General features: G+C 32.0%; 1 protein-coding gene across 5 annotated transcripts; it reads left to right on the top strand.

The window, feature by feature from the left end:
- The first annotated feature begins 1,931 nt into the window (after positions 1-1,931).
- On the top strand, positions 1,932-13,540 carry ppih (peptidylprolyl isomerase H). Of its 5 annotated transcripts, none has more exons than XR_010001350.1 (10): positions 1,932-2,341; positions 2,429-2,493; positions 3,075-3,098; positions 3,958-4,002; positions 4,372-4,414; positions 9,190-9,282; positions 11,228-11,344; positions 11,519-11,559; positions 13,229-13,303; positions 13,436-13,540. XR_010001350.1 is itself a non-coding variant. In XM_062965512.1 (10 exons), exons 1-9 carry the CDS (start codon positions 2,276-2,278, stop codon positions 13,295-13,297), a joined length of 534 nt encoding a protein of 177 aa, XP_062821582.1. In that variant the 5' UTR covers positions 2,019-2,275; the 3' UTR covers positions 13,298-13,303; positions 13,436-13,540. The 5 variants fall into 5 exon arrangements, 4 of the variants coding, with proteins under 4 accessions (XP_062821584.1, XP_062821582.1, XP_062821583.1 ...); XM_062965512.1 differs by having other exon boundaries at positions 2,019-2,341; positions 11,257-11,344; XM_062965514.1 differs by lacking the exon at positions 3,075-3,098 and having other exon boundaries at positions 1,952-2,341; positions 11,257-11,344.
- Positions 13,541-14,409: the final 869 nt, after the last annotated feature.

Raw genomic sequence — 14,409 nt, 5'->3', positions numbered from 1 at the left:
TTATTGCTGTAATAATATTATATTTATTATTGTTATATTGATATAGTTTGGACTATTATATTGCTGTTATAATATTATTATATTTATTATGGTTATATTGATATAGTTTGGACTATTATATTGCTGTTATAATATTATTATATTTATTATGATTATATTGATATATTTTGGATTATTGCTGTAATAATATTATATTTATTATTTTTATATTGATATATTTTGGACTATTATATTGCTGTTATAATACTATATTTATTGTGATTACATAGATATATTTTGGATTATTATATTGCTGTTATATTTATTATGATTATATTGATATATTTTGATTATATTGCTGCTTTAATATTATTATATTATGATTTTATTAATATATTTTGATTATTATATTGCTGCAATAATATTATTATATTCATTGTGATTATATTGATATATTTTGGATTATTATATTGCTGTAATAATATATTATTTTATTCATTGTGATTATATTGATTTATTTTGGATTACTATATTGCTGTTATATTATATTCATTGTGATTATACTGATATATTTTGGATTATTATATTGATGAGAATATTATTATATTTATTGTGATTATATTGATATATTTTGGATTATTATATTGCCGTTATAATATTACTATATTTATTGTGATTACATTGATATATTTTAGATTATCATATTACTGTTATAATATTATATTTATTATTATAATATTGATATATTTGATTATTATATTGCTGTTATAATATATTTATTATGATTATATTGATATATAATTATACTATAATATATATACAATATATTATTAGCATAGCAAAATATAAAAAATTTATATTACTATATTGTACTGTACCACCATACTGCAATATTATTAGTAATATTACATGTAATAAATAATATAAAATTATAATAGTGTATTATTATATTGTATTACATTATAACTATTATATGTATATACAATATAATATATTATTAGTACAGCATAATTATTAGTATTATATATTATTGTATTGTATATATTATATTAGGTAGATAAATATTTAGATAGATATGCAAACAAACAGATACTGTACAATATAATATATTATTAGTACAGCATAATTATTAGTATTATATATTATATGAGATAGATAAATATTTAGATAGATATGCAAATAAACAGATACTGTACAATATAATATATTATTAGTACAGCATAATTATTAGTATTATATATTATATTAGGTAGATAACTATTTAGATAGATATGCAAACAAACAGATACTGTACAATATAATATATTATTAGTACAGCAGAATTATTATATATTATATTAGGTAGATAAATATTTAGAGAGATATGCAAAGGAGCAGATACTGTACAATATAATATATTACTAATACAGCATAATAATTAGTATTATATATTATATTAGGTAGATAAATATTTAGAGAGATATGCAAATAAACAGATACTGTACAATATAATATATTATAAGTACAACATAATTATTAATATTATATATTATTGTATTGTATATATATTACATATATTAGGTAGATAAATATTTAGATATGCAGTATAATATATTATTAGTACAACATAATTATTAATATATTATTGTCTTGTATATATTATATTAGGTAGATAAATATTTAGATATGCAATATAATATATTATTAGTACAACATAATTATTAATATATTATTGTCTTGTATATATTATATTAGGTAGATAAATATTTAGATATGCAATATAATATATTATTAGTACAACATAATTATTAATATATTATTGTCTTGTATATATTATATGAGGTAGATAAATATTTAGATATACACATACATACTGTATACATAGACACAGCCTTCAGAGGCTTTCGGACTTCATCTCCCATGATCCTCTCTCATTGGCTGAAGGAGCCGAGGCTTCTGGGAGTTGAAGTCCAGAGGCTCTGAGGGAGCTGAGTATCTGTTAACCAGCCCGGAAGTGACGTAGACGCCGCCATTTTGTGCCTTGCAGGCATTCGGACTTCATCTCCCAGGATCCTCCCTCATTGAATGAAGTAGCCGAGGCTTCTGGGAGTTGAAGTCCAGAGGCTCTGAGGGAGCTGGGTATCTGTGTTAACCAGCCCGGAAGTGACGTAGACGCCGCCATTTTGTGCCTTGCAGGCATTCGGACTTCATCTCCCAGGATCCTCTCTCATTGAATGAAGTAGCCGAGGCTTCTGGGAGTTGAAGTCCAAAGGGTTTGAAGAGGCTGGGTGTCCGTGTGAGGTGAGCGGCGGTCGCCATGGCGGTGCTGGCTTCGAATCCCAACAACCCGGTGGTCTTCTTCGACGTGACGATAGGCGGGCAGGTGAGGAGGGGGCAGAGGCAGGGAGGGGTGGCGGGGCTCCTTTCAAAGGCAGGGCGCCTGACCCGAGGCTCCGTTCCGCTCCCTCAGGAGGTAGGCCGCATGAAGGTGGAGCTCTTCGCCGACGTAGTGCCCAAGACCGCGGAGAACTTCCGGTGAGTAGGCCGCACTTCCGCCTCCCCCTTGCCTATACCAAGATGGCGCCTCTTGTGTCCAGAGACCACGTGGACACCATCCTAAGACTACATGATGGCTCATGTCCCAGCAGCATGCTCTCCTGGCGATTCTCCCACAACTATGAGGTTGTGAGGTCTGTGGGAAACATATATGTGTGTGTGTGTATATATATATATATGAGATGGTGCCTTCCATTTTGTACAGTAGAGTCTCACTTATCCAACACTCGCTTATCCAACGTTCTGGATTATTCAACGCATTTTTGTAGTCAATGTTTTCAATACATCGTGATATTTTGGTGCTAAATGAGTAAATACAGTAATTACTACATAGCATTACTGCATATTGAATTACTTTTTTCTGTCAAATTTATTATATAACATGATGTTTTGGTGCTTAATTTGTAAAATCATAACCTAATTTGATGTTTAATAGGCTTTTCCTTTATCTCTCCTTATTATCCAACATATTCGCTTATCCAACGTTCTGCTGGCCCGTTTATGTTGGATAAGCGAGACTCTACTGTAATTTGGAAACTTTTTTTCTGTTTTATTTTCAGGCAGTTTTGCACCGGAGAGTTTAGGTAAGCTCTGGAGTAAAGAAATGAAATGCATTTCAAGCACGAATGGAATAAATACAATACATTTCAGAAGTCAATTGAATCTATTATTATTATATATTATGATTAGACATGATTATTATACATGATTAGTATGAAATATTATTATACATTATTATTATTATAAAATATTAGGATACATTATTATTATAACATATTATACATTATTATAAAATATTAGGATACATTATTATAAAAATATTGGTATACATTATTATACATTATTATAAAATATACATTATTATACATTATTATTATAATAAAATATACATTATTATTCTAAAATATTAGTATACATTATACATTATTATAAAATATACATTATTATACATTATTATTATAAAATGTTAGTATACAATATTATTACAAAATATTAGTATACATTATTATAATAAAATATACATTATTATACATTTTATTACTATAAAATAGTATACATTATTATACTTTATTATTATAAAATATTATTATACAATAATGTACATTATTATTATTGTACATTATTTTCATTATAATACATTATTATACATTATTATTATAATAAAATATACATTATTATTCTAAAATATTAGTATACATTATACATTATTATAAAATATACATTATTATACATTATTATTATAAAATGTTAGTATACAATATTATTACAAAATATTAGTATACATTATTATAATAAAATATACATTATTATACATTTTATTACTATAAAATAGTATACATTATTATACTTTATTATTCTAAAATATTATTATACAATAATGTACATTATTATTATTGTACATTATTTTCATTATAATACATTATTATTATTATTTTCTTCTAGGAAAGACGGCGTTCCGATCGGCTACAAAGGCAGCACATTCCACAGGTCTGTTTCTGGTTGGGTTTTGGGAAGACGTGATTGATTTAATCCAGTTTGACGCCCTTTTGGCTGCCGTGGCCCAATGCTATCGAATCCTGGGAGGTGGATATTTTCTGAAATATTCTGAATTCGAAAAAAAAAACATTAAAATATAATAAAGTTTATTTATATAATACAGCAACCGTTTCCCAGGATCCCTCCACATGGAGTCGGGGCAGTTCAAGTGGTGTCAAACCGCATTAATTCTGCAGTGTAGACGCCCCCGAAGGCATTGATTTGTGTCTTTTTGGAGGGGATCTTGGTGCTCTTATGGCATGGGATTATAATGGGATTAGGGAGGTTTTGCCTTTCCTGATTCTCTTTCTTCCTTTTCAGGGTGATCAAGGATTTCATGATCCAAGGCGGCGATTTTGTCAATGTAGGTACTCTTTTCCTCCAAAAAAAAAAAAGTTTTATTCATGGTTTCATTTATCCACTCCTCTTCCAGCTCTATCTTAGGGATTTGGTCTCCTCCGTCCCTAGGAATCTCTATCTTCCATTATATTTATCTTGCTATGTATCTATCCATTTCACTATTTATCTTGCTGTACATGTATGTATCTATCTATCTTGCTATCTATCTATCTATTTATCTGTTTTCCTATCAGTCTATGTATCTCACTATCTATTTATCTATCTTGCTATCTATCTATCTATTTATCTGTTTTCCTATCAGTCTATGTATCTCACTATTTATCTATCTTTCTATCTATCTATCTATTTATCTGTTTTCCTATCAGTCTATGTATCTCACTATTTATCTATCTTTCTATCTATCTATCTATTTATCTGTTTTCCTATCAGTCTATGTATCTCACTATTTATCTATCTTTCTATCTATCTATCTATTTATCTGTTTTCCTATCAGTCTATGTATCTCACTATTTATCTATCTTTCTATCTATCTATCTATTTATCTGATTTCCTATCAGTCTATGTATCTCACTATTTATCTATCTTTCTATCTATCTATCTATTTATCTGATTTCCTATCAGTCTATGTATCTCACTATTTATCTATCTATCTATCTATCTATCTATCTATCTATCTATTTATCTGTTTTCCTATCAGTCTATGTATCTCACTATCTATTTATCTATCTATCTATCTATCTATTTATCTGTTTTCCTATCAGTCTATGTATCTCACTATCTATCTATCTATCTATCTATCTATCTATTTATCTGATTTCCTATCAGTCTATGTATCTCACTATCTATCTATCTATCTATCTATCTATCTATCTATCTATCTATTTATCTGTTTTCCTATCAGTCTATGTATCTCACTATCTATTTATCTATCTATCTATCTATCTATTTATCTGTTTTCCTATCAGTCTATGTATCTCACTATCTATTTATCTATCTTTCTATCTATCTATTTATCTGATTTCCTATCAGTCTATGTATCTCACTATTTATCTATCTTGCTATCTATCTATCTATTTATCTGTTTTCCTATCAGTCTATGTATTTCACTATCTATTTATCTATCTTGCTATCTATCTATCTATTTATCTGTTTTCCTATCAGTCTATGTATCTCACTATTTATCTATCTTGCTATCTATCTATCTATTTATCTGTTTTCCTATCAGTCTATGTATTTCACTATCTATTTATCTATCTTGCTATCTATCTATCTATTTATCTGTTTTCCTATCAGTCTATGTATCTCACTATTTATCTATCTTTCTATCTATCTATCTATTTATCTGTTTTCCTATCAGTCTATGTATCTCACTATTTATCTATCTTTCTATCTATCTATCTATTTATCTGTTTTCCTATCAGTCTATGTATCTCACTATTTATCTATCTTTCTATCTATCTATCTATTTATCTGTTTTCCTATCAGTCTATGTATCTCACTATTTATCTATCTTTCTATCTATCTATCTATTTATCTGTTTTCCTATCAGTCTATGTATCTCACTATTTATCTATCTTTCTATCTATCTATCTATTTATCTGATTTCCTATCAGTCTATGTATCTCACTATTTATCTATCTTTCTATCTATCTATCTATTTATCTGTTTTCCTATCAGTCTATGTATCTCACTATTTATCTATCTTTCTATCTATCTATCTATTTATCTGTTTTCCTATCAGTCTATGTATTTCACTATCTATTTATCTATCTTGCTATCTATCTATCTATTTATCTGATTTCCTATCAGTCTATGTATCTCACTATTTATCTATCTTTCTATCTATCTATCTATTTATCTGTTTTCCTATCAGTCTATGTATCTCACTATTTATCTATCTTTCTATCTATCTATCTATTTATCTGATTTCCTATCAGTCTATGTATCTCACTATTTATCTATCTTTCTATCTATCTATCTATTTATCTGATTTCCTATCAGTCTATGTATCTCACTATCTATCTATCTATCTATCTATCTATCTATCTATCTATCTATCTATCTATTTATCTGTTTTCCTATCAGTCTATGTATCTCACTATCTATTTATCTATCTATCTATCTATCTATTTATCTGTTTTCCTATCAGTCTATGTATCTCACTATCTATTTATCTATCTTTCTATCTATCTATCTATTTATCTGATTTCCTATCAGTCTATGTATCTCACTATCTATCTATCTATCTATTTATCTGTTTTCCTATCAGTCTATGTATCTCACTATCTATTTATCTATCTTTCTATCTATCTATTTATCTGTTTTCCTATCAGTCTATGTATCTCACTATTTATCTATCTTGCTATCTATCTATCTATTTATCTGTTTTCCTATCAGTCTATGTATTTCACTATCTATCTATCTATCTATCTATCTATCTATCTATCTATCTATCTATCTATCTGTTTTCCTATCAGTCTATGTATCTCACTATCTATTTATCTTGCTATCTATCTGTCTATATCTATTTATATATATCTCTCTCTATCTGTTTTCCTATCAGTCTATGAATCAATCTCGCTATCTATTTATCTTGCTATCTATCTATCTACACATCTTGCTATCTGTTTCTTCCTATATGTTTATCTATTTATTTTCCTCTCTACCTACCTTGCTCTCTGTGTTTTTATTTATCTATGTATGTCTCCATCTATCTGCCTGGGCATTCCTCTGGATGCCAGCCTGCCTTTGGCCCCGTGAACCACCACCACCAGCAGCAGTGTCTCTTCCTCCCTGCCCTACTTTCCTCCTTTCTCTTCTCCGCCTCCGGTGGGATTAAGCGCCTTGCTGGGCCTGCCCTGAAAACAGACAGATACACACACACACATGTATAGAGAGAGAGAGAGAGAAACTAGGTCAGCCAAGGAGGGAGGGAGGCAGGGATTAATTCCAGGCACAAAGAGGGAATCCTCCCTCCAAAGGGAAACCCAGAGCCCATCCAGACCATCCTGTATCAATTTAATGATATAATAATATTATACTATACTAATACTATAATACAGGGGTCCTCAAACTTTTAAAGCAGAGGGCCGGTCCACAATCCTTCAGACTGCTGAGGGGCCGAATTATCATTTGAAAAAAAAAAAAAAAACAAATTCTTATGCACACTGCACATATCTTATTTGTATTGCAAAACAACAATAACAATGAAAGCACAATAAAATATTTAAAAACAATTTTAACCAACATAAACCTACCAGGATTTCAATAGGAAGTGTGGGCCTGCTTCTGGCCAATGAGATAGTCAGGTTAATTAGGATTGTTGTTGTTGTGGGCCTTTAAGTCATTTCAGACTCTCTAAAATTATTTATTTATTCATTTGCTACATTTATTTACTACATTTATATCCTGCCCTTCTCACCCCGAAGGGGACTCAGAGCAGCTGTATGTACATACAATATATTATATTATTAGCATAGCACAATATTCGCATTATATATTACTATATTTGCTTATCCACTATTGCAACCTCATTGTTTTTAACCTGATGTTTTAATTCTGCGTTGTGTTTTTAACTTATTGTGTATATTTTCTATTGGTTTTGTTTTTGTCCTGATGTTTTATATTTTATCATTGTTTGTATTTTGATTTTGCTGTAAGCCGCCCCGAGTCCCCTTCGGGGGAGATGGAGGCGGGATACAAATAAACTTATTATTATTATTATTATTATTATTATTATTATTATAATATTGAACTATACCACTATACCGTAATATTATATGTAACATATAACATATAATTAATATTATAGTATTATATGGTATTATTAGTATTATATTGTATAAAATGATAATATTATTATCAATATCATATGTATCTATATATATAAAAGAGTGATGGCATCAGGGCAGCGGACAAAACAACAAAACTACAGGCCCCCCAACCTTGAAATTTGACAACACAACCCATCATTCACGGCTCTAGGTTGATACAACAAAAAGAAAAGAAAAATAAAGTCCTAATTACAGGGAGAGGAATAATAGTTTTTATCCAATTTCTGCCAGTTTGAAGGCTAAGCTCCGCCCACTTATTTATTTTATTTATTTATTATTTAAACTTATATGCCGCCACTCCCCTAGGGCTCGGGGTGGCTTACAAGAAGGATAAAATCTAACAATTTAAAAACATTTTAAAAATATCTTTTTAAAAAAATCTTAAAAACACTCCCCCAGGTCTCCTAGCAACCTACTCAGCCCAGGGGACAGGCAGACTTAGGCCTCTTCCACAGATTATCAGATCTGAACTGGATTATATGGCAGTGTAGACTCAAGGCCCTTCCACACAGCTATATAACCCATTTAGAATCTTATATTATCTGCGTTGAACTGGATTATCTTGACTCCACACTGCCATATAATCCACTTCAGTGGGCATACTCAACATAAAGACTACCATACAATAGACATTCAATACCACTACGACCTCAACAATTTCTCACCAACACCACCAGACAACGCCACAGTAACGCGTGGCCGGGCACAGCTAGTATACAATATATTATATTATTAAAACTGATATAAAAATATTATATTATAAATGAGGGCGGGGGCCAGGTAAATGACCTTGGAGGGCCTTACTTTGGGGACCCCTGCTATGATATATTGTATATACCACCCAATCTAGAGATGTCCAGGTTCTTATAAATAGAAGGCCTAAAGGAGGGCACCGTCGAACCCCTCCCGACAGATGGCCAGCTGATTGCACTTTCCTCCAAAACAGGGCGACGGCACCGGCGTGGCCAGCATCTACCGGGGCCCTTTTGCGGACGAAAACTTCAAGCTGAAACATTCAGCGCCCGGGCTGCTGTCGATGGTGAGTCAGTTCCAGATGCAGGGCAAAGGCTTAATCCTCAGCACGGGCTTGGCTCAGAAGCAATCATATGCCCGGCATAAGCTTTGACGGGTGGGATTTAATTACTCTTTGGGTGGGATGCAGGTGGCCCACGGATCAAGGGAACCATTGAATCAAGTCTTGCAAAGGGGGTTGGGTGCTGGACTAGGCCCTTGTTTGTAAAAATATGATTATTATTGACACAACGACGTTGTATGACACAGCAAACAAGATAGATATGCTGGGTTTCGTTTCACAAAACCACAAGTCAACACTTCCCAAGTGTCTAGGACTGTGAGATGTATTTTCGGATGATGTGTGCAGATCCCAGCAGGGTGGCCTTTTGCAGTTGGCAGATAGTAATTTTGTCAATGTCTATTGTTTCCAAATGCCGGCTGAGATCTTTCGGCACGGCACCCAGTGTGCCCATCACCACCGGGACCACCTGCACTGGTTTCTGCCAGAGTCTTTGCAGTTCAATCTTGAGGTCCTGAGAGCGGCTGAGTTTTTCCTGTTGTTTTTCATCAATGCGACTGTCACCTGGGATGGCGACATCAATGATTCAAACCTTTTTCTTTTCCACAACTGTGATGTCTGGTGTGTTGTGTTCCAGAACTTTGTCAGTCTGGATTCGGAAGTCCCACAGTATCTTTGCTCATTTTCCAATACTTTTGCAGGTTTGTGATCCCACCAGTTCTTTGCTGCTGGGAGGTGGGACTTGAGGCATAAGTTCCAATGAATCATTTGGGCCACATGGTTGTGCCTCTGTTTGTAGTCTGTCTGTGCAATTTTCTTACAGCAGCTGAGGATATGATCAATGGTTTCATCTGTTTCCTTGCACAGTCTGCATTTTGGGTCATCAGCTGATTTTTCGATCTTGGCCTGAATGGCCTTTGTCCTGATGTCTTGCTCCTGGGCTGCAAGGATCAGGCCTTCTGTCTCCTTCTTCAGGGTCCCATTCATGAGCCAGAGCCAGGTCTTCTATTATTATTATTATTATTATTATTATTATTATTATTATTATTATTAATGGCCTTTGTCCTGATGTCTTGCTCCTGGGCTGCAAGGATCAGGCCTTCTGTCTCCTTCTTCAGGGTCCCATTCATGAGCCAGAGCCAGGTCTTCTATTATTATTATTATTATTATTATTATTATTATTATTATTATTATTAATGGCCTTCGTCCTGATGTCTTGCTCCTGGGCTGCAAGGATCAGGCCTTCTGTCTCCTTCTTCAGGGTCCCATTCGTGAGCCAGAGCCAGGTCTTCTACTATTATTATTATTATTATTATTATTATTATTATTATTATTATTAATGGCCTTTGTCCTGATGTCTTGCTCCTGGGCTGCAAGGATCAGGCCTTCTGTCTCCTTCTTCAGGGTCCCATTCGTGAGCCAGAGCCAGGTCTTCTACTATTATTATTATTATTATTATTATTATTATTATTATTATTAATGGCCTTTGTCCTGATGTCTTGCTCCTGGGCTGCAAGGATCAGGCCTTCTGTCTCCTTCTTCAGGGTCCCATTCGTGAGCCAGAGCCAGGACTTCTCTTTATCAGCTTTTCCTTCAATTTTGTCAAGGAACTTTCCATGCCATGTTTTGTTGTGCCAGTTGTCAGCTCTAGTTTGTAGTGTGGTTTTCTTGTACCGGTTTTTTGTCTGCTGTGCTTTGAGGAGTTTCTGATTTTTTATTATTATTATTATTATTATTATTATTATTATTATTATTATTATTATTATCATTAATATATATATATATATATATATATATATATATATATATATATATAAATATATTATGATATTATTATTATTATTATTATTATAATATACCCGGTTTGGCCTGCCTATTGCAGGGTCTGCTGCCTCAGTTTCCATGCTTTCTTTCCCTTTCCTTTCTCCCTTGACTTGTTTTGTGGCAATAGGGACCCAACCCTCTGCTTCCTCCTGGCAGGCCAACAGCGGTCCCAGCACCAACGGGTGCCAGTTCTTCATCACTTGCTCCAAGTGCGACTGGCTGGACGGGAAGCACGTCGTCTTTGGTAAGGAAGGACGGACAGACTCCCAAAGGGGTCCCCCAACGGCCATCCAGTCCATCCCCCTTTTGCCTTGAAAATACCACCTTTAAAGTGGTATAATACAATACAATAACAACACAAAGGTCCCCATTGGAATGCCTCTAATGATTCGGGTCTCTGCCTTTTCTCATCCGACAGGAAAAGTCGTCGATGGGCTGCTCGTCATGAGGAAGATTGAGGTGAGCAGCGAGTCCATTGTCATAATAACAATAATAATAATACTCTGCCATCCATACTATTATTATTATTATATCATAATTATAACAACAGTAATAGCCTGCCATCCAGACTATTATTATATCGTAATAATAACAATAATAGTTGCCATCCAGACTATTATTATTATTATTATTATTCTATTATAATAATAACAGCAATCATAGTCTGCCATCCACTATTATTATATTGTAATAATAACAATAATAGCTGCCATCCAGACTACTATTATTATATCGTAATATTAACAATACTAGTCTGCCATCAAGACTATTATTATATTGTAATAATAACAATAAAAGTCTGCCATCCAGACTATTATTATTATTATATCATAATAATAACAATAAGTCTGCCATCCAGACTATTATTATTCTATTGTAATAATAACAGCAATAATAGTCTGCCATCCAGATTATTATTATATTATAATAAGTCTGCCATCCAGACTATTATTATATTGTAATAATAACAACACTAATAGTCTGCCATCCAGATTATTATTATATTGTAATAACAACAATAATAGTCTGCTATCCAGACTATTATTATATCGTAATAACAACAATAATAGTCTATCCAGACTATTATTATATTGTAATAATAACAATAGTCTGCCAACCAGACTATTATTATTATATTGTAATAACAACAATAATAGTCTGCCATCAAGACTATTATTATATTGTAATCATAACAATAATCTGCCATACAGACTATTATTATATTGTAATAATAACAATAGTCTGCCAACCAGACTATTATTATATTGTAATAATAACAATAATAAGTCTGCCATCCAGACTATTATTATATTGTAATAATAACAATAGTCTGCCAACCAGACTATTATTATTATATTGTAATAACAACAATAATAGTCTGCCATCAAGACTATTATTATATTGTAATAATAACAATAATCTGCCATCCAGACTATTATTATATTGTAATAATAACAATAGTCTGCCAACCAGACTATTATTATATTGTAATAATAACAATAATAAGTCTGCCATCCAGACTATTATTATATTGTAACAACAATAATAGTCTTCTATCCAGACTATTATTATATTGTAATAACAACAATAATAGTCTGCCATCCAGACTATTATTATATTGTAATAATAACAACAATAGTCTGCCAACCAGACTATTATTATTATATTGTAATAATAACAATAATAGTCTGCCATCCAGATTATTATTACTATTATTATTATTACTTGCATGATTTCAATTGATGTTTTAATCACTTGGGTTTTTAATTGCAATTCCAGCCATACTGCCATCTTGCCTGTTTTATATATTTTATATGTTACACCCTTTCGTTGTAGAACCGCTCTATGGAGCGATCTGCAATTGCTCTTACTAGGTATTATTTTTTTTAAAATGTTGGAATTTTAAACCTGTTTGTTAATTGCTGTTATATTGTTTTTTTGTATTTTTTATGATGTATAGGTATTGATTTTGTATGATGTATAGCCATTGTTTTTATGATGTGTAGACTGCTCTGAGCCCTTATCGGAGACTGAGCGGTATATAAATAAAGTTTGGTTGTGTTTATTTTTGGAATTGTATGTCGTCAGCATCGAATTGCCACGTTTATTCTTGTTTTTCTGTTTGCAGAACGTCCCCACCGGCCCCAACAACAAGCCCAAGCTCCCCGTGGTCATCGCTCAGTGCGGAGAGATGTAGTCTCCGGTAAGTGAGTGTCCAAACTACAACTCCCAGGCTTCCCAGGCAGGGGTCCAATGTGCAGCATTTCTCCCGTGTAGATGCAAAATAATAGTATTTACCCACCCGCCAATAACCCTACCCTCCTCCCCATTCCAGGTCTGGGCTTCTTCTTCTTCGCCTCGGACCATCATCATCCTCATCATCATCCTCCCAGCATCCTCCTTTTGTATTTGTAAATAAAAGGGATTCTCATTGTCATAATTATAGACTATTTTATATATACTTTATAATATTATTGTGTCATCAAAGGCCTTCCTGCCTGGGTGGGAATCCAAGAAACAATCAGGGCCAGCTAACACCTCCCAACACTGGATTTATTTTATTTACTACATTTATATCCCGCCCTTCTTTCTCACCCAGAAAGGGACTCAGAGCGGCTTACAAATCAAATGTACATACAATATATTATGAGCAGAGCACAATATAAGCATTAAATTACTATATTGTACTATATCATTATATGATAATATTATTAGTCATATTTATTTATGTATTTATTTACTACATTTATATCCCACTCTTCTCACCCCGAGGGGGACTCAGAGTGGCTTACAAATCAAATGTACATACAATATATTATGAGCATAGCACAATATAAGCATTAAATTACTATATTGTACTATATCATTATATGATAATATTATTAGTCATATTTATTTATGTATTTATTTACTACATTTATATCCCGCTCTTCTCACCCTGAAGGGGACTCAGAGCGGCTTACAAATCAAATGTACATACAATATATTATTAGCATAGCACAATATAAACATTAAATTACTATATTGTACTATATCATTATATGGTAATATTATTAGTAATACTACATTTAATATATAATTAATATATTATGTCAATAATAATAATAAATATATGTGTGGGAAACTAGACTTTGATTGAGGTACCTCACTGGCTGATGCTGAATAATAATAATAATAAATGCAGCATAATATTATTATCATTATTATTATACTATATTGTACTATATCATTATATTGTAATATTATTAGTAATATTACTTTTAATGTATAAATAAATATGTTATATTTAATATATAATTTAATATATAA

This window comes from Anolis carolinensis, unplaced genomic scaffold (assembly GCF_035594765.1).
Source record: "Anolis carolinensis isolate JA03-04 unplaced genomic scaffold, rAnoCar3.1.pri scaffold_15, whole genome shotgun sequence".
Classification (NCBI taxonomy): domain Eukaryota; kingdom Metazoa; phylum Chordata; class Lepidosauria; order Squamata; family Dactyloidae; genus Anolis; species Anolis carolinensis.
This window is presented reverse-complemented; position numbering and strand designations above follow the sequence as displayed.